This window comes from Balaenoptera borealis, assembly GCF_965194805.1.
Source record: "Balaenoptera borealis genome assembly, chromosome: 17".
In the NCBI taxonomy this organism is placed as follows: Eukaryota; Metazoa; Chordata; class Mammalia; order Artiodactyla; family Balaenopteridae; genus Balaenoptera; species Balaenoptera borealis.
The window spans coordinates 25,632,804-25,655,818 of record NC_138876.1 but is presented as its reverse complement, the minus strand read 5'-3'; the positions used below and the strand labels follow the sequence as shown (position 1 = coordinate 25,655,818).

At 33.9% G+C, this 23,015-nt stretch overlaps 1 protein-coding gene across 2 annotated transcripts in view; it reads right to left on the bottom strand.

Moving 5' to 3' along the window:
- CSMD3 (CUB and Sushi multiple domains 3) overlaps window positions 1–23,015 on the bottom strand; it is a 1,186,187-nt gene that overhangs the window by 29,736 nt on the left and 1,133,436 nt on the right. For both annotated transcript variants that reach the window (XM_082364543.1, XM_082364544.1), the window contains 5 exons: window positions 19,959–20,138; window positions 18,198–18,371; window positions 14,075–14,248; window positions 12,300–12,373; window positions 1,489–1,600 (listed from right to left, as the gene is read on the bottom strand). In XM_082364543.1, coding sequence (XP_082220669.1) covers window positions 1,489–1,600; window positions 12,300–12,373; window positions 14,075–14,248; window positions 18,198–18,371; window positions 19,959–20,138 — 714 coding nt within the window. The remainder of the gene's footprint in view (window positions 1–1,488; window positions 1,601–12,299; window positions 12,374–14,074; window positions 14,249–18,197; window positions 18,372–19,958; window positions 20,139–23,015) is intronic.

Below are 23,015 nucleotides of genomic sequence, written 5' to 3'. Positions count from 1 at the left end.
TTGATTCCACTATACCTGCACTTATGACACTCCCTGACCCTGCCGCTCAGTTCACCTGTTTTGTGTCTTATGATGACCATTCCCTTCTTAATCAGAAATAGATGCTACAAAGAATTCTCCCCCTAAGTAAGATAACATTTCTGATCATTTGTTCATGGATATAGACCCTTAAAGATGGTCTCTGAGAAAAAGTGTTCTGTGGACAAATTTGTTTGGAAAAAAATTTTTCCATTTGTTTCCTAGTGGATATGTACTAAGCTATAAATAATAGCTAATATTTTTAACACTATGTGAAAAACATTTTGTTATGTGGCTTAAATTTAATATAATTCAGTTAATAAAATTTAATTCTCATTGGGGAAATACTGCTAAGAATAAACACAAATAGTCTGTTTCTGCTACATTCTTAAGCCCCATTATGCACCTATTAGATATTCTGAGATGCTCTGCAATAACAGAAGCCGTTTAATTTTATTTAAATCATCATATCCCACATGCAGGTAATCAAAGAATCTTGGTTTACTATGAAATACCTAGGTACATCCCACACAGCTGTTCTAAAGTACGTACACACTCTGAGGAATTCTCTTTTAAGGAATTTTGCCGTATTTAAATATAAGCCAGCCAGGCATGTGACATGACTTCTCAGTGGAGTGTTCTGCTGCTTTTCAGTAAACTGAGGATCCACAGGGACCCCTGTGATTATTTGGGTAGTTCTGAACAGGGATGGAGTAAATTCACAGGACTTATTTGGACTTCAGCAAATCCTAAAAGCTAGAAACCATTCTGATGAGTATTTCTATTCCTGCTTACTCTTCATTTTTCTCCCCCGCAAAAAAGATGGAGAGGAAATAAAAAGAGGAAGTAGGAGGGAAAAAAGAGATAACTCACTAGTTAAAATTTATTTCTAACTGTGTTCAGAAAAGACTGTTTAGTGATCTTTGTTCTTATTCAATCTGTATAGCAAGTGCTTTCAACTTAGGGTCAGTGCACATTTAGAAGCTCCAGGAAATCCTAAGTAGTATTCAAATTTTTGGTTAAGGTATTCATGCATATATCCTTTCATGGACATTTCTAGTTTTCCTCAGGTTCTCAGAGAGTTTCACAAGTGAAAAAGATTGAGTCACTACTATGTTGGAGCCTCCTGTATCTCACAAGTACTTCAGATTCATAGGTGCAGATCTATGAACCTAAAAAATATTCATCATCTAAAATTATCTGGTGACCAAACTGAACGCAATTACAAGAGCTTTTTAAAAAGAACAAAATTTTGCCCTGTGCCTTCTGACTTCTTAAAGAATAATGCTCCCCACTAGGCATGGGGGTAGCAGTAAAACACTATATGCATGAATTATATTTTATAATAACCTAAAAAAACAATGTGACACCTCTTTTACATACATATAAGTTTATTTTCACACGTGGAAGAAAAAACGCATATAAATTCTTATCCTTCATAAGTATAATTTTCTTAGCCACAAGACTTACGTATGCACTCAGGCTGAATTCCACTCCACGTGAGGTCAGGAAGGCAAGTACGTGTTGTAGACCCTTGGAGAAGATGTCCTTTTTTGCAGTGGAACTGTACAACACTTCCTACCTATAGCAAATTACAGAGAAAAAAACAAATGTCCCAATGCAACTTCAAATACAGCAACAGATAGAAAAAAAACATGGACAAGAAAATGCTTTCAAAAGAAATTCTGCAAGGTAGAGGTTGGAAGGAAAAGAAACTGAAATTTGATTTAAAATAAAATTGGGGAAAAAGACGAAAGAAAAAAAACTTAGATCTCTTTGTGTGCATATCATCATCAAATACTTGAATACAATGTATACATAGGTGCCAAATATTTGCCATGGTAATTTGAAGAAAATATATGATACCAAAAGGCCAATAAGCTACATATGAATATAAGATAGACAGACAGAGAGTTAAATAAAGACAGATAAATGAAGATGGATAAAGGCAGATACGGAAATAAAGATAGCTAACAACACAAGAGGCAGTGAATATGTAAGACAGTAAATGCAATATGAGATTGGACATAAAGGTGTTTATTGAAGGTTGGATTGGTAACAGAAAAATACAATGGAAGACATGCTATTTGCATTAAGCTTTTAAGGGATGTGTAATTTAGATAAATATATAGAACAATGGTTCTCAAAGTGTGGTCCCCAGACCAGTAACCTCAGCATAACCTAGGAATTTGTTAGAAATGCCAATACTGGAAACTTAGCTGAGACCCACTGAATCAGAAACTCTTAGGGTAGCAACCAGCAATTTGTGTTTTAAAAAGCCCTCCAAGTGATTTTAATGCAAACTAACATTTGAAAACAATTGATATAAGTAGAAAAGATAAGAATATTATAAGAAAATGTCTGGTGGTTAAAACATACATCATATAGTTTAGGAAAAATGACAGCACTTTTGATTGGTTATCATAGATAATTTACACAGTGAGCTGGGAATTTGGGAGTAAAGTGGAAAGCTGTGAGATATAGGTAAAAAAGAAAACAGACCCCAGAGGAGTGTACACTCGGCTTTAACTTTGACTCTGATCTTGAATAAGGTATATCTCCTCTTTGAGACTTAACTCTCTCTATATAAAGATGATATTATTTCTCTTGCGACTTAAGGATTAAATAAAATAGGATATATAATTCGCTCCACATGGGCATGGAACATAAGCTTTAAATAAATTCCAGCTATAATTATTAAGTCAGAGACATAAAAATCAGTTTCTGAAGACTCTCAAATAGCAGGCTATAGCATTTGAATTTTTAAAATAAAAGCATAAAGTTGCTAAAGCTTTCAGAGCAACTAAATTTTATGTAGAAAATAATATCTTTGAAAAATTAAACTAAAGACTGTATAGATAAACTATGAAACAAAAAGAATGATGAACAGTAATTCTAATTATGAGGCTTGAATTGCCATTTTAGATTTGAGTGGATAAAGCTTGACCAACTTGTGGCAATAGACATGGGAAGGAAGTTGTTTACTCAAAATATATTAAAAGGAAAAATCATCAGGATTTATTAAATGATTAGAGGCGGAGGAGAAGATAAGGGGTATTTAGAGTCTGCCACTTCAGCCTTCCCCAGCATATGGAGTCTGACAATGTTCAATTGCTGTCTTAGGGCTTTTCACATAGACTGTGTTTCCTTTTCTCCCCATTAGTTACTACTCCCACCTGCTAAAGCAACATGAGGCTAAGCTTAATGTGACATAATTTGATACAAGATTCCACTTGGACCTTGAGACTAGCTATATTCCACCATCTTTCATATTCTCGTTATCACCCAGAACTATGCTACACTTGAAACGTTCAGTTCTAATAGTCATTCTCTTATAACAACCTTTATCCTTCCAGTTATCTCATATTATGCCTTCCATGACAGCATCATCTCTGCATCCAGGAGATCTCTTGTCTTCTTAATGCCCGATTTTGTCCAGGGCTACTACATTGCTCCACTCCAGGGAGCACTTTTCATGCTGTACTCAATATAATCCTTCAAACTGTGCTCCAGAGCATGCCATTCACATACTCCCTGAAGTTGTGCAATATGGTGCTACAGATTTTTACTTCCTCATATAGTTTATACAACTGATCATGTGGACTTTGCAATTCCATCCTTTAGTCAAACTGGCCCTACAAAACCCATCACCTCTACCAATCCAGCAATCTTACTTTAGGCTAGATCTCAGTTAATGGCCAGCCTTCACCCATAAATCTCCCCTCATTTAATCTACCACTAGAGACTGACAATTTTATCTCCTAAATCTTTCTCAAACTGTCCCCTTCCCTCTTTTCCCACGTATACATCTTGTTTTAGTCCTCAACATGGTTTCTCAATGGTTCTCAAACTTTAGTAGATAACATAATCACCAGAAGGACTTATCCAAACACAGAGATCTGAGCCCCCCTCAGGAATTTCTGACTGGGTAATCTGAGGGAGACCCCAAAATCCACATTTCCAACAAGTTCCCAGGTAATACTGCTGCTGCTGGCCAGGGATCACACTTTGAGAATTACTGTTATAGCCAATTATAATAATCATCTAACTTGTCTCCACTTCTCCAGTCTTGACCCCACTGAATTTATTTTTCACTCTAAAGTCAGAGTGATTTATTCAACATGAAAGTTTTACTTTATCATTATCCTTCTTAAAATCTTTACTGGCTTATCCCGCATAGGATAAAGTTACATTATGTTAACTTGGTGGATAAAAGCTTCCATAAACTGATCACTAGCTGTCTCTAGCATCATCATTGACCACTTACTTTTACTCAAATTGTGCTCATATAATATTGAATTTTTGTAGTTCCCATAATGCATGCATATTTTTACACTGTCCCTCCCACATAGAATGCATTTCCCAACTATTTTTTCCTAGATCTTACCCTAAAAGATTTAGCTCAGACAAAATTTCTAGAAAGCTTTCCCTGCAGGAAGCAGACTAGGAAAGCTGTCTCTTATGTGCTTCATTAGCCCCTTTCAATGTTATCAATATTATCAACCTATCCTATAAAATCATCTATTCCATCTGACCCACACACCAAAATGTTAGCTCCTCTCAGCCAAGGACCATATGTTATTCACCAATATACACCAAGAGCTTAGAAAAGTGTCTTGAAAATGTTGGAGCAACTGAAGGAATGGGGACTAAGAACTTAGTATAAAATTATTTGATTACTTAAAAAGATTTAACACGTCTATCAGTTTCTTAAAATGTAGTGATATTCCTTCCATACTTTAATTAACATAAAGTTAAATCATTATTTGTTCTTTGAAGAGTACATTTGGGTTATTTCATCAACCTTTATATTAGTAAGGAATGAGAAACATGATGGATTACATACACTTTTTTTTTTTTACTTCTAAGACTTTTTCCTCATGTCTGTAATCTTTTCTGAAATCACAATAAATACTGCTTTACATATTAACCAGATACCATAGAACTAAAATCTATTTAAAGTTTTTCTATATATCATTAACACATTTAATAACAAAATTTTTGTCAAATGCACAAATACTTATACCTAATATTTAAGATACCTAGAGTTATACAAATTTAGTAACTGATTTTTATTCAGCATTGTATTCAAATCATCAAAATTTTCTCTAAATATTAGTGAATTAATAATTTTGCCAGTGATAAATCCACTTAATAGTATATTTTACATATCTCTCCATCCTTTTCCAACTTGTCATGTAAATTCCTCTGACTATAAATAATTTCTAACATAAATAATATAATTTGAATATTTGTAGAAAAATAAGTAACATTATAAAATTTTCCATTATATAATTTTAAAAATTCTTGTAAAATAATTTATGTACAATTTTCCTGCCAATATTTACTAATAAAAGTGCTATTTGTATAAGCAATTATATACAATGTAAATATTAATTTTAAAAATTATTTTTATATCAAGATTTTAAAAAATCCATATCAAGTTTTAATTGCAGTTAATGGTTAAATAAAATTTTCTTTAAATTACCCCAAATTAGCATGTTGTTTACAAATGCATTATAAAATTATAAGACATGTCTAATTAGTAAATATGACTTACCTTCTTTAACTCTTTATTCCCTCTTTTAAATGTTACAGTTCAGTTCCTTAGTCATGAAGTTAGAGATCTAATCATATGATTAATCAAAATTTTAGAAATTTAAAACATTCTGAATAAGATCTATCTCCCCTTTCATGATGTTTTATAGCAAATTACTCTTACTTTGCTAGAATTTTCATCACTGTATTTTTGTGTGTCTGATTTTCAATATCAAATATTTGCTTAACTAGAGTATGCAGTATGGTTCCTAGCAACTTATCAAAATATATATATACTAAAGGCATCAAATATTCATATGCTCCCTCTGTAATATATTTTAAACAACTATTTTACATTAGTATTTTTATTATGTTTATATTAAATACTTTACCCAAGAAAAGTTGAGGTAGCTTCTAATAAAATTTTAATACATTAAAATTAATAAAATTTAAGTAGAAAGGCAGGATCATAAAAATGAAAGGATAACACATATACTTAAGATGAGGTGCAAGGGATTTTCACTGACTGAGCATCAATTTTGGGCCCTGAGCTTCCTGAATGAGAAAAACAGAATTAAGGTGTTTTATCAGTTTTATTAAAAAGTAATCAGAAGACTTTAATTTTAAATGTTTAATTTTACTTTTTTGTTTTAAAATTCATGTTATGATATTCACCATTTAAGGTAATAAAACACTATGTAACACACCTGCATCATTCAATGTACTTATGTACTTATTTCAATTATAGACTGGAAGCCATACATAATCACCATGGTTGTTTTGTATTTTTTATTTTGGAAAAGTCATTTAATCTAAAATCATATTTCCATTCATTTCACAGGGATTGTCATATGAACCAACCAAATGTAAGAAAGCCAAGTTTCAGAGGCTACTCAACAGAATCTGTATTTCTTTACAGATATGCTTAGAGCTGCAAAGGCACATTTTTTCTTCTTTTGAAGCTGAAATGGCAAAACGGTTTTGTGAATACCAGGGAAAAAGTTCTATTCTAGTCACAAATTACTTTTTAACTATGAAATTGAATTCTACACACCAGTCAATATTCAATACTGAAGTTTAAAAGTGCATGATATATGGTTTTAAATAAAACATTAAAGTGCCATGTTAAGTACTTTATTGATATTATATCACACAGTACTTTACAGGTAGCCTAACTTAATTAAACATGTAAATATTTTCTTCTCCAAAATATGAATAAAATGTCTTTTAGAGTGCTTTTGAACACTCTAGCATTAGTCTTAGTCTAGTATTAGTATTATTAGTCTAGTATTAGCTAACCGTTTATGAGTTAGATTTTTTTAACATGATTTTTAATAAGTTAATAAGTACTACAGCTGTAGATAGTAACCATTTGATAAATAGGAACAAAGTTTTAAAATGGTACTTAATTTATATCTTTGATCACTTCAATAGTCAATGAACAGCCTCTCTTATTTCTCTAATCCCCAACCTTCAAATTTTAAAAGCTGTAAAGGCTCAGCAACTGTCAGCTTATGTGGGTTTCTAGAAGAGAGTCTATGTCGTTACATATGTAAATGTGAGCTGTATATACACATACACAAATTCTAATACACATGTACTTAAGAGTCATCAGATGAACCTCTTTTCAGAGGTACAAGGTTGACCCTGGTATCTGGATACCCAAGGAAGCTGCTTGTAGGTGTCCGTTTAGATTATTTTGCAGAAATGGTCAATGTAGAATGGTGTTGAATATCTTGGGCTCTCCCAGACTGCTCCAGCTAATCCTGACATTTTGATTACAATATCAACATTCTGGTTCTCACTGACTACACTAAAGATAACTTTTGCATAAGAGTAATTGCTGCTCTTACATGGGTCTAGGACTGTGCCAAGCCTTTGCTCTCTAAAGCATTCCACCTTGAAAGAAGTTTTCATCTTGTAGTGTACTGTAAAATTTTTGTAAAAATATTAGCTGTAAACTTTTTCTGTGATAGATGTTTTTCCCCTATTAAGAACTATATTTACTCCTTTTAAAAATAACCCAAAGTTATTCAGTATGGTTTGCCTTTATCTTTTTAACTGCTTCTAGCATTACTTTATAACCAATCCTTTTTTCTTCTAAGAATAGAAGTGTTTCCATTATAAGACTACATTTCAGCCAGGGCTGACTCTGAATGATGTCTGGATTCTCTACATGGCTTCTCTCTCTGCTTTGGGAAGCTCTTTAGTTAGACAAGCACTGTCAGTGGTGAAAGGGAAAAAAGCTAATTATTACTTGTTGGAGTCTTGTTTCAGGCATGCTGTAGCTTTGTGCAAGGTCCATTACTCTGCTGCTGTTGTCACTTGGATGCTACATTTACAGAGAAGTGGTTCGGCACCCAGCACACTAGTGATTGCCAAACACATCTGAGCATGTCAAGATGAATTTTTTAAACATTAGCAGAAGGTATGTGACATAACACCGAGTTGACTTAAAAGAGATGCGGGGCACGGTTGTCTAGGTAACTGATTACTGTCAAGTTTGCCAGATACAATAGATAACTCCCTAGATAGAATACCTAGGACATTCCTTTTAAAGTCAGGTAGCTAAGAAGCTGTTTGGTTTCTTCAGTGTTCTCCACCTACTCGGGTAATATGGTTGTTCATGAAACATTCAATAGTAGGGTGAACTGTGGTTGCCAAGATGGCTACTGTTGTACCCAGGGTCCTGTATTTATAAAACTGGGTGGTCCAGACTTGCTTTTGGAAACAGAAGCCAGAGAATGAAAGGTGTCAACAGTCACAAATAGTTGATCATGTTGTCTTTAGTTATTTCTGTCTCCCTACCCCTCAATCAAGAATGCTTTTGTAGTCTCTGTAGTCAAGACAGAACTTTTTCATAATGGTTATTTTGGTAGGGTTAAATATCTTATGTTTAATACCTTGGAATTAAATATCTAAAATCAGATTAAAAATATTTTATATTTATAATAATTTTACGTAACAAGTCCTAAATCAGTGTAATGTGTCTTCCAAACCCCAGAGCTCAATTTAGAGTAATACAGCAGTTAGTGAAATATTTGTGTTTGGCATTTCCTCCATAATTAATCTGGATGTTGCATCAATCATTTTGATACTTACTCTCCTTACTACTAATATATTTTTAGCTAAAATTGTTCCAGTTTATAATATTTTAGATAAAAAGAGAAATTACTTTGAGTACTTTTTTCAAACACTAGAGTTTTTGTCATCTCTAGCAACAGGTGATATATTCTTATATTTTAGTAATTATATCAATGTCCAAAAATCTACTATATAAATCTTTATAGAAAAGGAGAGTGAACAAAATAAACACATTAAAGAGAAAATTAAGAAATGCAGAGTGCCTCTGCAATTTATAACTTTCTCCTTTCTCTTGTCCCTCCCAGCAGTGGGTTAACTATAGCTATGATTTTATTTAACTCACTACTGGTCACTAGATCAAACCAGAGGTAGATACAAAAGTTGGAACATTTTGATTCTCTCTCTGGATATTTGAAACTGAGATTGCGACAATTAATCACTTGCCGTATGTGGCTGAGATGTAAATAGAAATGATGCACCCTTTGCCATATGGCCAATCTACAGACAAAGAAAACGAAGTAGATAAATACAGAGTAGTGTAAGAGACTGAGTACTGTTGTCCAGTTCCTAGATTCTAGGCTTGATGAGTCTCACCTAGATCCTTCCTCTTGTGGCCTGGGACACACCTACACATGGCTTTTAATGCCTTTAGGTTTAAGCTAGCTCAAAATAATTTTTCTTACTTGTAAGCAAGAGTTTTTGGTCAACCAGTAGAAAAGTCTTTTCTAGTTATATAAGGCCATATTTATTTGGAATCCATCTATAAATTGATATTAGTTAGAATTACATAACTTCTTAAATTCTGTTGACTCTATACAGGTTTAGCAAACATAATTTATATATAAATATATAAAATAAGTATATATACAGACATACGCACATATCTGCCATAACCATGTATGAAAGTTGACACCCCTAATTTAACATACTCAGTATATCATTTGTAGTTTTAATAGAGATTAATAGAGATTATACAATTTTATTAGATTTTACTACATCTGAAATCTAGTCTATTCATATTTATCTAGATAGACTATAATGATCTAATGTATGTTTATTAGCTGAATAGTATGAATTCAGGGTTAGTTTAACTTTGTGATAACATTTTTCAATGATTATAATAGAATTCTTAAAATTCAGAGTGAATGACTATTCATTTCATTGGGTGACTATTCTAAACTCAATCTTATTTATTTCAATTTCCATTATCTCAAAGGGTATTTCCTAAAAAGGACTCAGATTCTTCAGAACATCATCTGATTTAGTGTACAGACACTGACATCAAAACTCTGTATTCTGTAAAAATACTGCCATTGACTTGCTCTGTGATCAAAGCCAAGTCATGTTCTGTTTCAGTTTCTTGGTCTATATGATGAGGTCTAATACTGTTTAGCTAGTTCATTTTTCAAGATCTCGATCAACTGATAACGCATTTTATGGAGACATGAATCTAAAGTTTTCTGAAAACACCAACATAATAGAGACCGAGATGCTTTTTCACACTTTTGTATTGCCTAGACAGGCCTGAGGCAAACAGGAAGAATTGGAAAAGCTATCAAATCAATGTTCATACTGTGCCTGAACTGTAGATAAATGGAAACTATTTTTAGCAACAAATATATGGCACCTGTTATGAGTACTTCCTTTAGAAATGAATGTTCTTCGGGTTCACACTGAATTCCACACAAAATAGCACAATTTAGAAAACCCTGCGACACAAGGCAATTGGGTAGCATGTAAACTGGCTATTTCCTTTTGGAATTGGTATGCACTTTGGCTCCCCTTAGGCCCCTGTAGTGAAAATCTTGCTGAATCTCTACATAAAATCTAAACTGGAATAAGAGAGAAAAGAAAGTCAGCCACACGTGACTGGGCATGTTAAAGAATTCTAATATTACAATCCAACTATGTGTTGTATAATAATAGGTTACAGTTAAATTATTTTTTCAGAAATTTCCCACATCAATGAAAATGTTTAAAAATTATTTTAGTATTATATACATATTATAAGAAAAAAGTCTTTTAGTCTTATTGCCTTCTTGAATAACCACATTTTTATATATTTGGTAACTCTTTGTCTCAGAAGTTTCTCTTTAAACCTCTTTTGAGGCAGGAGATAGATGGGCCTCAGGCTGAACAGGTTCTCTCCTATGGACAGAAGCTCCATAATAGCAGAAACTCCATAAAAGCAGGATGATGGAGGGGGCTGGGCCCTTCCCAGATAGAAGATAAGAGACCACATTTTCCTCATTCTCGAAGTCAAGGAGACCTCCCCAACTACACATGTGCAGAAAGGCTCCTTGGAGGTCAAAAAGGGAGGGGGGCGCCACCCCATAGTAAGTGATGCCAACTACCCATAGCCCTCTCCACTAGAATCCATCTTGGCTGAGAGATGCGCACGCACACAGGGGAGGACCCTGAGATAAACCAAATACGGACTCAGAACCAGGCAAAGCAAGATGACTGGTCAAAGGAAACCCGGAAGAAATGCCCCATAAAACTGATTCAAACTGCCATGAGGATGCGGATCTCTCTCTCTGAGCCCGCCCGTGTGTCTATCCACACATTCTGTGCTCATTTTCCTCCTAATAAACACTTCAGTTGCTTCACTACTTTCTGTCTTATGTGGAAATTCATTTCTTCATAGCTGACAGGCCAGGGCCTTGTCACTGGCCACTGGTCCCTGGTGGCCTGGTGGCTAGGATTCCGCGCTCTCACTGCCGCTGCCTGACCTCCATCTCTGGTGGGGAGCCGAAATCCTGCTTTAAACTGCTGCAGGCCGAGGTCACCCGGATCACTTTCATCTACACTTTTCCTCATTGTCCCCATATCTTCCTGTAGAGGTTACCCATTTACTCCCTCACTTAATATTTCTCTTACATACTAGCTACTGCTTACAGATTTTCCTATGCTCACAGCTCTCTCCAATTTTTATTTTATCCTCATGGTCAGGCTATATCTTGAAGCATATATTCCTTCTAATTTCTTTTTATTTCCACTCTTTCGTTTCCTGTTACCTTTTTTAAAAGGTGTTTTTGAATGCAGATATAAGCATGACTTTTTTTTCTGTTTGCATTCACAGGATTTGTGCACATGAACCAAAGCCTTTTGATCTAGCTTATATTAAATGGAAATATTTAAAGCATCCATTTGATGAAATAACTCAGACAACAGAAAGACAAATACAATATGATCTCACTTCTATGTGGAATCTAAAACAACAGCAAAAACCCGAACTCACATAAAAAGAGATCAGATCTGTGGTTACCAGAGCAGTGGCGGGGGCAGGGGGCAGGATTGAAGGAAGGTAGTGAAAAGGTGTAAACTTCTAGTTATAAGATATGTAAGTACTAGATATGTAATATACAACAGTGATGAGTATAGTTAACACTGCTGTATTGTATATAGGAAAGTTGTTAAGAGAGTAGGTCCTAATAATTCTTATCACAAGGAATTTTTTTTCTTTTTTGCTTTTTTTTATTGTATGTATATGAGATAATGGAGGACATACTCTCTGGATTGCTAACTAAAATTACTGCAGTAATCATTCACAATATATATGTCAAACCATTGTGCTGTACACTTTAAACTTATACAGTGATGTATGTCAATTATATCTCAATAAAACTGGAAAAAAATAATGATAAAAATGTACCCACTTGAAATCCAAATGTACTGTTTTGAGATCCATGACGTGGCACTCCTGGGTTTTCACATGAGGTACGGGTGGGTTCTAAAATAAAGATTAAAAACGTGATATTCCTTTAAAATTTACAGTTTTATTTAAATGTATATTTCTCCCACATAAAATAATTTTAAGACATCTAGGGTTTAATGAAAGGGCCCTGGGTAATAATAAAGAGTAAAATCTAATAACGTATCTCCATGAACAGAAGCCTGCTAATCTTAAAGCAGGAAATTCAGGTAGACTGCAGTTTATATGAATTATGCAATTCTTGAACTTTGAACCCTTCTAATATAAAAGCACTTGACATCCAACTAACTCTGTGAATAAAAAGTTAAGGGCAAATGAAGGATATGAAAGAGGAACACATACATAAAACATTTGCTCAACGACTTTACTAAGTTATAATATCAAGTAGGGTAATATTCCCTTCAAGAAATAATTATTTTTCCAGAAACAGGACTTAGTTATTTGCATTTTTCACTGACACCTGTAGGAGCTTCAGGCATAAAAATGGTAGGGCTGGTAGTCTCTGATTTGGCTAGCTTGTATGACAGGTTATTTGGTTAGTTTATTCAATGTGGAATTTAATTTTAGGAGAAAAGGGAACACTCATACACTGTTGGTGGGAATGTAAATTGGTGCAGCTGCTGTGAAAAACAGTATGAAGGTTTCTCAAAAGCTAAAAACAGAACTGCCCTATGACCCAGTAATTCCACTCCTGGGTATATACCCCCCCAAAAAACTAAAACACTAAATCAAAAAGATACATATACACCAATGTTCATAGCAGTGTTATTTACAATTTCCAAGATATGGAAGCAACCTAAATGTCCATTAACAGATAAATGGATAAAGAAGATATGGTATATATATATAGAGAGAGAATAGAATACTACTCAGCTATAGCAAGGAATGAAATTTTGCCATTTGCAGCAACATGGATGGACCTGGAGGGTATTATGCTAAGCAAAATAAGTCAGAGAAAGACAAATACTGTATGATATCACTTATATGTGAAATCTAAAAAATACAACAACTAGTGAATATAACAAAAAATAAGCAGACTCACAGATATAGAGAACAATCTAGTGGTTACCAATGGAGAGAGGGAAGGAAGGAGGGGCAAAATAGGGGTAGGGGATTAAGAAGTCCAAACTACTATATATACAATAAGCTATAAGGATATACTGTACAACACAGGACACATAGCCAATATTTTATAATAACTATAAATGGAGTATAACCTTTAAAAATTATGAATCACTATACTGAACACCTGTAACTTACACAATTTTGTACATCAACTACACTTCAATAAAAAACATGACAACAAAACACAAAATTTAGGATTACAGAAATGTACTTAGAGCCATTTTGAAATCAAAGTATCTTTTTAATATTTTTGAAGCAAGTCTAATTTCACTTAAATATGCTTTATTAACTATAAAGCTCTATACAAATGTTAGTACTGATATTTCATGATATTAATCTGGAAGCTTTTTTCTTTTTCATTTTACTGATAAACAGGGAAACTATTTTAAGCATTTATTCTAGAAGTTTTATGCGCTAAAAATAATATATGTTTAACAACATTAATTTTCAGTGCCTTCCAATGGCTTCTATATTTTACATTTGTTTTTCACATTTAGCCAACTATAGTTTATAGGATAAAGAAAAACATTAAACCTTCCTACTATCTATTAATTCCCAAATTACTGAGCATTATCAATCTTTAATTAATATTACCTATGCAGTGAGGTGATGAACCACTCCAAGTGCCATCTGCTTGACATATTCTGGTGCTAGATCCCACTAATATGAAAGGAGAATTGCAGCTGAATGAAACCTCTGACTGGTATATAAAGCTTTTGCCTTCTCTTTTCCCTTGGGCAGGTATACCAGGGTCACCACAAAACTTCGCTGGAAGTGAAAAGAAAGACAATTATACAGTGATTTAGATTCATCAGAGTAAACAGTTCAGAAAAATGATGAAAATAACTGAAATACTGCACTAAAGTGACATGCTATCCATGTTAATCTATCCCAATGAAAATTTGTTTAGCTTTTGTCTACATGAATAAATGCTGAATATTCAACTCAGCATAATATTTTTTAAAAATTAGTCTGATCCAAATATTTTTCCACCTAGTAGACCACCTTAACAATTGTAGACTTTTTGGTATTTTTGTGTTCTATATTGACCAGAATCAAACCACATATTTGTACATATAGGCTACAAAGTTGGAGTGTATTCTTGAAAAGGCATGTGATTCACAGATAGCTCTATCAGAAACAAACAACCATAATGGTCTAGGATATACTCTCCAGATTGCTATGTATTTTTTTAATGTATATAAAAGATATAGTTATTTGTTTCAATGATACGTGCTCTGTTGAACACTCGGATCACGTATCCTAGTATCCGAGTATTCAGTTGTCTTCCTCTTCAAAATATTGGCGGGGGGGGGGGGAGGGGGTTAGTTTTTTAAAGAGAAAAGAAGGCCATCAGAATCCAGATCCATACAAAACCAAGGAATCTCAATGTTCTACAATCACTGAAGAAATCAACTTGACAATAGTTCTAAACAAATTGACTAGATGATTCCATTCAACATATATTTTTAAAGTACTAAAAAACAGACACTATTCTAGGTAATATTAGGTGCTTGCACTTATTAGTAAACAAACTAAGGTTCCTGCACTTGTGGAGTTTATGCTTTTGTGAGGAAAGCAAACAAACAATAAACATAATTAATAAGTAAAAATGGTAGTATATGGGATGATAATAAGTCCCATGGGGAAAAATAGTGTGGGCGAAGGAGATCAGGACTGTACGTGTGGATGTGCTAGATGGTGAGTAGTGGTAGCGGATTTTAATAAGGTAGCATGGGTGTCTCTCACTGAGAAAAGACTTGGAGGAAAAAAACATTTAGCCTTGTTGATATCGCAAGGGAGAACATTGCAGATAGAGGAAACAGCATTGCCAAAGCCCTGTGCTGGGTCAAATCTAGCATGCTGGAGGAAGAGTAAGGCTGGTGAGACTGGAGCAGAGTAAGCACGCAGAAGTGTAGGAGAGGATGAGATCAGATGGCTTCAAATCTAGTAGATAACTGAGGCAAAGTACATATAGCATGTTTTCAATTTTTTTTTTACTGTAGTCAAAAATACATAACATAAAATTTACTATTTTAACTATGTTTTAAAAGTATACTCAATTTTTAAATTTGCAGATTCAGCACCTGAAAGCTTATTCCCCTATAAAGCAAACAGAAATAACCAAATGTTTTTAAGTATAAATGTAGTCTTAAGATAGTTATAGGTTGAGTGACTATAAAATGCATCATTCAAACCAAGACACTTTTGAGAGTAAAAGGAGGATTCTAACTGGATAGGACACCTACCAGGATAACAGAATAAACAAGAATTGCTCCAGGAAACCTGGAATAAATGAATTCCTTATTTATAGAATACCTTAGTCTCAAACTCAGTGTTCAAAGACCTTCCCTGAAATTCAAGACTCTAAGAGAAACTTGGACTTTGAAGCCTCTTTTTAGAAATATTTTTTTCTTTTAAAACAGTTAAGATGAAAAGTAATCATAAAGTAAATATTAAAATAAAATAAACTGGGGAAATGTTCAAAGTATAGTAACACATGTAAAATAAATATTTATTTATTGTGTTTTGTTTTAATTTTCACCATTTCTTAGGTATTGTAAGCCTTAGTGGTACTTGGCATCCAAGCACTTCTAGCAACATAATATCAAACCCCAAAGGCCAGGCTCCTTGTGTTATTAGTCTTCGTATCTCTAGCACGTTTTAAATTCAATGGATATTTCCTCAGTGGACATTATCAATGGGTATTTCGGCTTTAGCAATCATTTCTCTTACTAAGTTATCTCATAGCTATTTTATAATTTACTTCTGAAATGTTTCTCTAGCATATTTCTGCTGAGTCATTCAACTCAGAATCTTATCTTTATTCAATGAAAAAAAGAAAGGAGGAGAGATGCAACCACATAAACTCTTCAATCCCCCCTCCCAGTCCCCCCATCATTCAATCTGTTTCTATCTCTAGATTTTCATGTACTAAACCAAACAACCTACTGGTGTCAGGTTTAGAGGCTTAAGACACAGTGTTTATTTTCAAAAGGCTTCAGTTCACAGTGATATAAACTTTAAGATAAAAAGGCATAGTTTGAACAGATTTAACGAGAAAAGATTTTCTTCTTTGTTAAATACCTAAAATTATTGAATTTGGCTATTCAATGGATAAGAGAATTGTCTCTTAGGTCTACCTTCTCTGAACTGGAATTCATACTCTGCCATTTACTAGTAATATGACTTTAGGTCACACAATAATGTAGCTGGTCCCCTAAATGATGGTAGAGTTACCCAGTGTCCTTACAATTTGACCTCTCTGAGCCTGTGTCATTATCTATTAAAATGTCATGACTAAACATACTTAGCCAGGAGTTCTATGTACTAAAAATAATATATGTAAAGCAACTGGGACAAAGTGAGCCTTATTATATTTGGATATTTATTACAATTTAAATGTCTATAGTAAGTATTTTATTATTATTTGCATTTTAATAGATCAAAAAATAAAACATTATATCAAGAAACTTCTTGATTGAGATTTTTTCATTCATATCAAACAAACTTTACCATAAACTCATCTCTGTAAAATCCACTTGTCGCTATTTGTTCTGAAGTAGCTATAGAATATCTAGTCTCATTCAGAACACATTGGTCTGTTTTAAGATGATCCTTAGCATCAGAATTTTAAGGGTTAATTTGTGTGACATCAGCCTTGAGGCTTGGAACACACTCTAATAAATCATATTACCTAGAAGGAGCTTCTTTAGATGCTGTATAAATTGAAGTCTAACAGACTACAACTGCAGAAGTAAATTAGTTTTATCTCTCATGCTCAATAAAACTGGTTAGTAATACTCTTTGTAGCAAATGTGATAATGAATGATCTGATGGGCCAGCAAAATGGTGGTATGCATGCCTAGTATTTGCAATCACTTAATACGAAGCTCTTCAAATAAACTATCAGGTTTATGATTGGCCTTTTGAAATGAGAAATTTAAAATTAATAATGTAGCTTATTTTTTCCACTTTTTCAGTAATGGTGGAGCTTTTGCATCACATTTTAAGAGATCCTTTATTACTTCAAGGTCATTTAGGTAGTGTTGTAATATTTAAAACTTTTATATTTAATTCCCTAATGATTTGACATTGATTTGTTATTTGGTGTGAGACAAAGATTGTGTGTGTGTGTGTGTGTGTGTGTGTGTGTGTGCGCGTGTGTAAACGAATTGCATTATCGCATTAATTGAAATGTCCATTCTTTCCCCACTGATTTGTTCTATAATACATCAAGTGTCAATAAATGGTTCTGTGCTCTCTATTCTCTAACACTGGTTTACTTTTTATCCCTGCACCAATGCTGTAATGTCTTAATTACTATAGCATTCTAAGTTTGATACCTGCCAAGGATCGCACTACATACCAGAGGTACAACAGTGAACAAAAACATCTCTGCCTTTAAGGAACATAAACCTGAGTAGAGGACATCACCCAAAAAAATAAGATGTGTAAAATGTATAGTGTGTTTTGCAAACAAAGCAGTTTAGCCTAAAAGTTAGAGCAGAAGAAACATAATGGTTGGATTGCATTAAAAATAGCTACACTGGTAAATGCTGATTTTAATTGAATTTTAATTATGCATGGGAAAGACTTAACAATCTCATATTTGTCCTAGCAAAATCTGAAAAAAATTATGTAACAGCTGTAATCACAGTAAAGTAGCTCTAAGAGAGTGAAAACATGTAATTTTAAGTATGGAAAGTATACTTACGTAAGCACTGTGGTACTTCCCCACTCCAGGTACCATTCCCTACACAGGTCAAAACAGCAGGAAAGGATAGTTCATAGCCTGGAGAACAGATGTAGCTAATACTAAAGCCCCAGTCGAAATTTGTTCCTTCCAACCTTCCATTAGAAATCTGGGGAGGAGTTGGGCAGGTAACAGCTGTAATTACATTAAAAATGATTAGACACAGCTGTTGAAATATCCTGGTGTTAAAAACATAAATATCATTAGAAGAGGCATATGTGCTAATTTAACCTTTTGGAGGACAATATGGTGTGGCATGTTTTATTCTCCTGGTAGTATTCCTGAAACATCCCTGGAATTAGTCCTTCCAGGATGTGACTACTTCTTGGCAACATAATGGCTACTGGTTGTCAGATATTCTCTTACAAAATAACAAGCTTTCTGACATTGAAGGGAAGGCAAAGAGAGGGTGACCTTCTATCCAGTATACTGCAAATGATAAATTACTGGTTTTATATAAAACTATTTTCCAGTGACATTTAGAAAGACTGAAGAGCTGGGTTGTTTGGCTATATAAATTGTCAGCATTGTAGCAAGGAATTTGGGAGTAATTCTGTGACATTTTTGAAAACACAGATCATGTATCTCATTAAAATATTCAAATTGGTTCTATCAACCACTTAGAGTCATATACTAAAACTTATTATATAGTTTCTAAATGCATTATAAAATTTTAAACATTCATTTTTAAAATTAAGTTGTCCTTGAGCAAAGATGGGTTAGATAAGGTGACAGAGGTGAAGGGAAAAATAGGGGTACCAATTACAAAATCTAAAAATGAGGAATGATTTTATTTTGATGACTAGCAACATATATAAATAAATTTTGGGAGTTGTATAACATTGTCATTATCAGAATCAATTAATAATATATGAAATAATTTCTAAAATATAAAATGTCCGTTCATATATTTTCACAGACTAACTGTATATTTATAGTGATCTGATTAGGAAACTGTACAATCAAGAAGAAAAGACACATATTGGTATTATTCTTTTGTGTTAGATTACGTCAGGGAGATAGTAAACTGGCAATTCATACGCATTTAGAGATGCACCCTAATGAGAAATCTCGATGATTAACAATCAGTATTACTATAAAACAATATAAATTATCTGACATTGTATCTACAGTATTTCACAAATAATAAAAAAATTGGCAAAAATTATGAAAATATTTTCAATGGAAAAACAAATAGCATAAAGTAGTAAACTTACGCCTATATTGACTAAAATATTACTTCTAGATTGCATTCTTTAAAGAAACAGGTTTACCTTTTAAGAGAAAGTACAGTTCTACAGTTCAGGCTGATTGTTTTCAAATTATAGAAAGTTTTTCTTCCCATCCATGAATAACTTGACCCAGGTGGATAATCAAGTTAAAGTTCTAGTTCATTATGGTTATATTCTCTTTTAAGTATTCATCAATCAATATGAATGATGATAGTGATTACACATCACAGAACATGATATTTTTGTTATTTTGGTTGTATGACAGTTCATTATCATTACTTACAATGAGATATAATGTTTTTGTTACAATGTCTTAAAATCTTATATGTTATTATCTATATGGTTTAAAGCACTCAATTTTGGTACCAGAAAAAAAAAGTGAAACAATACAAAAAAAAAACACTATTTAAATTTACTTTAAATTTGCATATTAATGCAGAAAATATTTGGTGGTTATCACTTATAAATATTGAAGAAATCATTATCATACCTCTACAAGCTGGCATTACTCCACTCCAAGTGCCATTAGTTGTACAAGTCCTGATACTGGAACCATTCAATTCCATTGTATAGCCTGGCTGGCACATGTAGGAAACATTTTGTCCAACCACATAATCATCTCCATATCTCAGTCCACTGGCTGGTATACCTGGGTCTCCACAACTGATTACTATCAATATTGGATTGGAAGAGCAGATAGTTAATGTGGCATGTATTTAATGGAAAGAAATAGTAAGCATATGGCATACTTAATATAAAAGTAGGGAAAATTCGTTATCATGCTCATTTTTAATGATAAAACATAAGCATATTTAAACCACATACTGGCAGTTCCTGATTATGATCAGTTACTTATTACACATTCTATACATATGGCTCAGAAACTGCCATTTAGACTCGAAAAGGCCAGGTTAATATGCTATTATGTTGTAAAAAACTCTGATATGGTAACCTCTTTTAACCTGAATTAAATAATCATGGAGAAGCCATCCTATAGGATCGAGATTTTTAACATAATATTTGAAATTTATACTCCTATATATGGTTACTGAAATCTCTAATTTATCAGGCTTGCTGGACTGAGAGTATATTTTCTGCACAGTGCCACTCAACTGGATATTATCATAGTTTTTAACTAACATAATGCTAGGTGCAAAAATAATAATTTTATTGAATAAATGAAAGAATGAATAAACTATAAAATGTGAATTTATCACATACTGGGCAAGATACATAATTTGTGGGCCTAGTGAAAAATGAAAATGCCAGAGCTAGGGATAGAGAAATCAATTTCCCATTTCCATCATCTCATTGCCATCCCAAGTGACAGAACAACCCTCAAGAAATTGCGACCTCCACTCTGGAATGTGTTTGCTTCCTGGATTAGGGGTGAGTAAGAGGCCCCTGTCAAGTGCTTGCCAAATCTGCCTTGTATCGCCAGTCTAGGAAAGGGTTAGCTGCTGCCCTGCTCTGCCCCAAGACTCCATGAGTACAGCCAACTCCAAGCAGCCCCACCCACGCTTGCACCCAGACCCCACAAAGGGGTGGAGAACAAAGGTGCAATGTGAGCCTCCTTCTGCTAATGACATGATGGACCGGCTGTGCAGAAGGCATCAGTGGCCCAGAGCAGGGGTGGGAGTGGGAAGGCCAGGCAGGGCCAGGGGCACCAGGTGGTAGGGAGCTAAAGGCCTATAACCCATCCTAGAAAGACAGGGAGGCAGGGAGGCAAACTGTACAAGTGCAGACTCTCCAAACCTTCAGCACATGCTCCATTGTCCCAGTGGGCTTTAATTATAAAACACAAATTCAAAGATAAAATCATTAAGAATTTTGAGACGGTGATCACAGAGCATTAAACACCAATCACAGGAGCCTTTTGAGCACGAGATTCTAACAATCATGCTGGTCCATAAAGCTGTCTCAAATTACATATATAATATTCTCATTTATAAAATGACGCCACACAAAAACTTTCAAAAAGACTGGTGACAGCATAGGAAACAGAATTAAGTCTAAATATGGCATTTAAGAACAAGGCATAACAGAGATCGTATATAAGCCACAAAAGCACTTGCTGTTTTGAGAAACATGATTTAAGCATGCTTGGCTAAACACTTTCTGGTGGCTAAGAGAAAAAGGAAAACACAAAAGGTCACATCACTTTTCCTTTTCTGGAGACAAAAAACATGTGGCATACCTGCCTTTTAGTATTTTTTTTGCCTTTTGAATTTTTTTTTTCATAAAAGTACAAATAATATTACCAGGTAAATCTAAGTTATACTGTCCCATTTTTATTTTGAATTAATAGTAATTAATTAATAGTTCCCATTTTGGAAGTCTAGGGTTAAAGACTAAAAATAGATTAAGACACAGAAGACCTTAATGACAATTAAATTATATTGTATTTATTAATTTACCATTAAAATTATGAATGTCAACGTTTTTTTCATATTATTCTAATCTGTTGAGCCTAAGAAATTTAGGACCATGAATGATGACATTTAAATTAAAGAATAATATTCACGACACTCCGCCTGCTAATCCTCAGAGCCCTGAAGAGTTTGCTGAAATCACACTCACTGAGTGTTTCTATCTGACTCCTAATAAGATTTTTGTATGTAGGATGATTTTGATTCTTTTAGTTACTGATGAGGAAAATATTTTTTAAATCGTACAACTGAGTTGGATAGGAAATCAAATCCTGCTTGTTTACCATAAAATGTCAATCCTTTTTGCAGTTTTAAAACGTGTAATGATATAAAAATGAGTTTAAGACTTCAATTTATTTTATTTTACTTGTTATTTTATATTTTTAATCTAGATTCAAAGCTAAGAAGAAGGAAAATTAAAGAGAACACCAACAGAGAGCTATTGTTTTCTGGGCAGCGCTTTACAGACTGAATTAGAATTCTGGCAAGAAAGAACAGCTAACCCAGTCGTAAGGCACATGAGCTGAGTGAGATGTAGCCACCGAAAAGAGAGGACAGAGGGTTTATTTTAGAGAAGCACTGAGGAAGAGTTCTGCATATCTTGGCAGCATCATGAATGTAATGCCTGATAACAACAGCTTCAGAAGGATTTGTTCTGGTGGTTTCATAATGAAGCAAAGGCCAAAGAGGAAGTTTCCAATAGCAACAATCTTTGCAAACAGCACCTGCTCCACAAGTCAATTCAGTCACCACCAGCTTGTTTTCAGCAACAAAAAGAGGCTTTCGGTTTTTTTTAGGCAAAACCTTAGAATCGTAGCTCTTTAGGGCTTTCCCCTAAAATTCAGAGACATTAGTGCCTAACAACAGGGTGCTGTGGTTTAATGCAAGAGAATCTTTTCTAAGGTCACCAAATCCCTTATGCACACAGCAAGAGTGCACGCACACAGCAAAAGTGCACACACACGCACGCATCCACACACCCACAACCCAATAAACTCCATGAAGACAGTTATTTTGTCTCTTTTCTACACCACTGTATTCTCTGAGCCTAGTCTTGGGCATGACTCATCATAAGAGATTAAGTAAAATATTTGTTTAAAGAATAAATGAGTGAATGA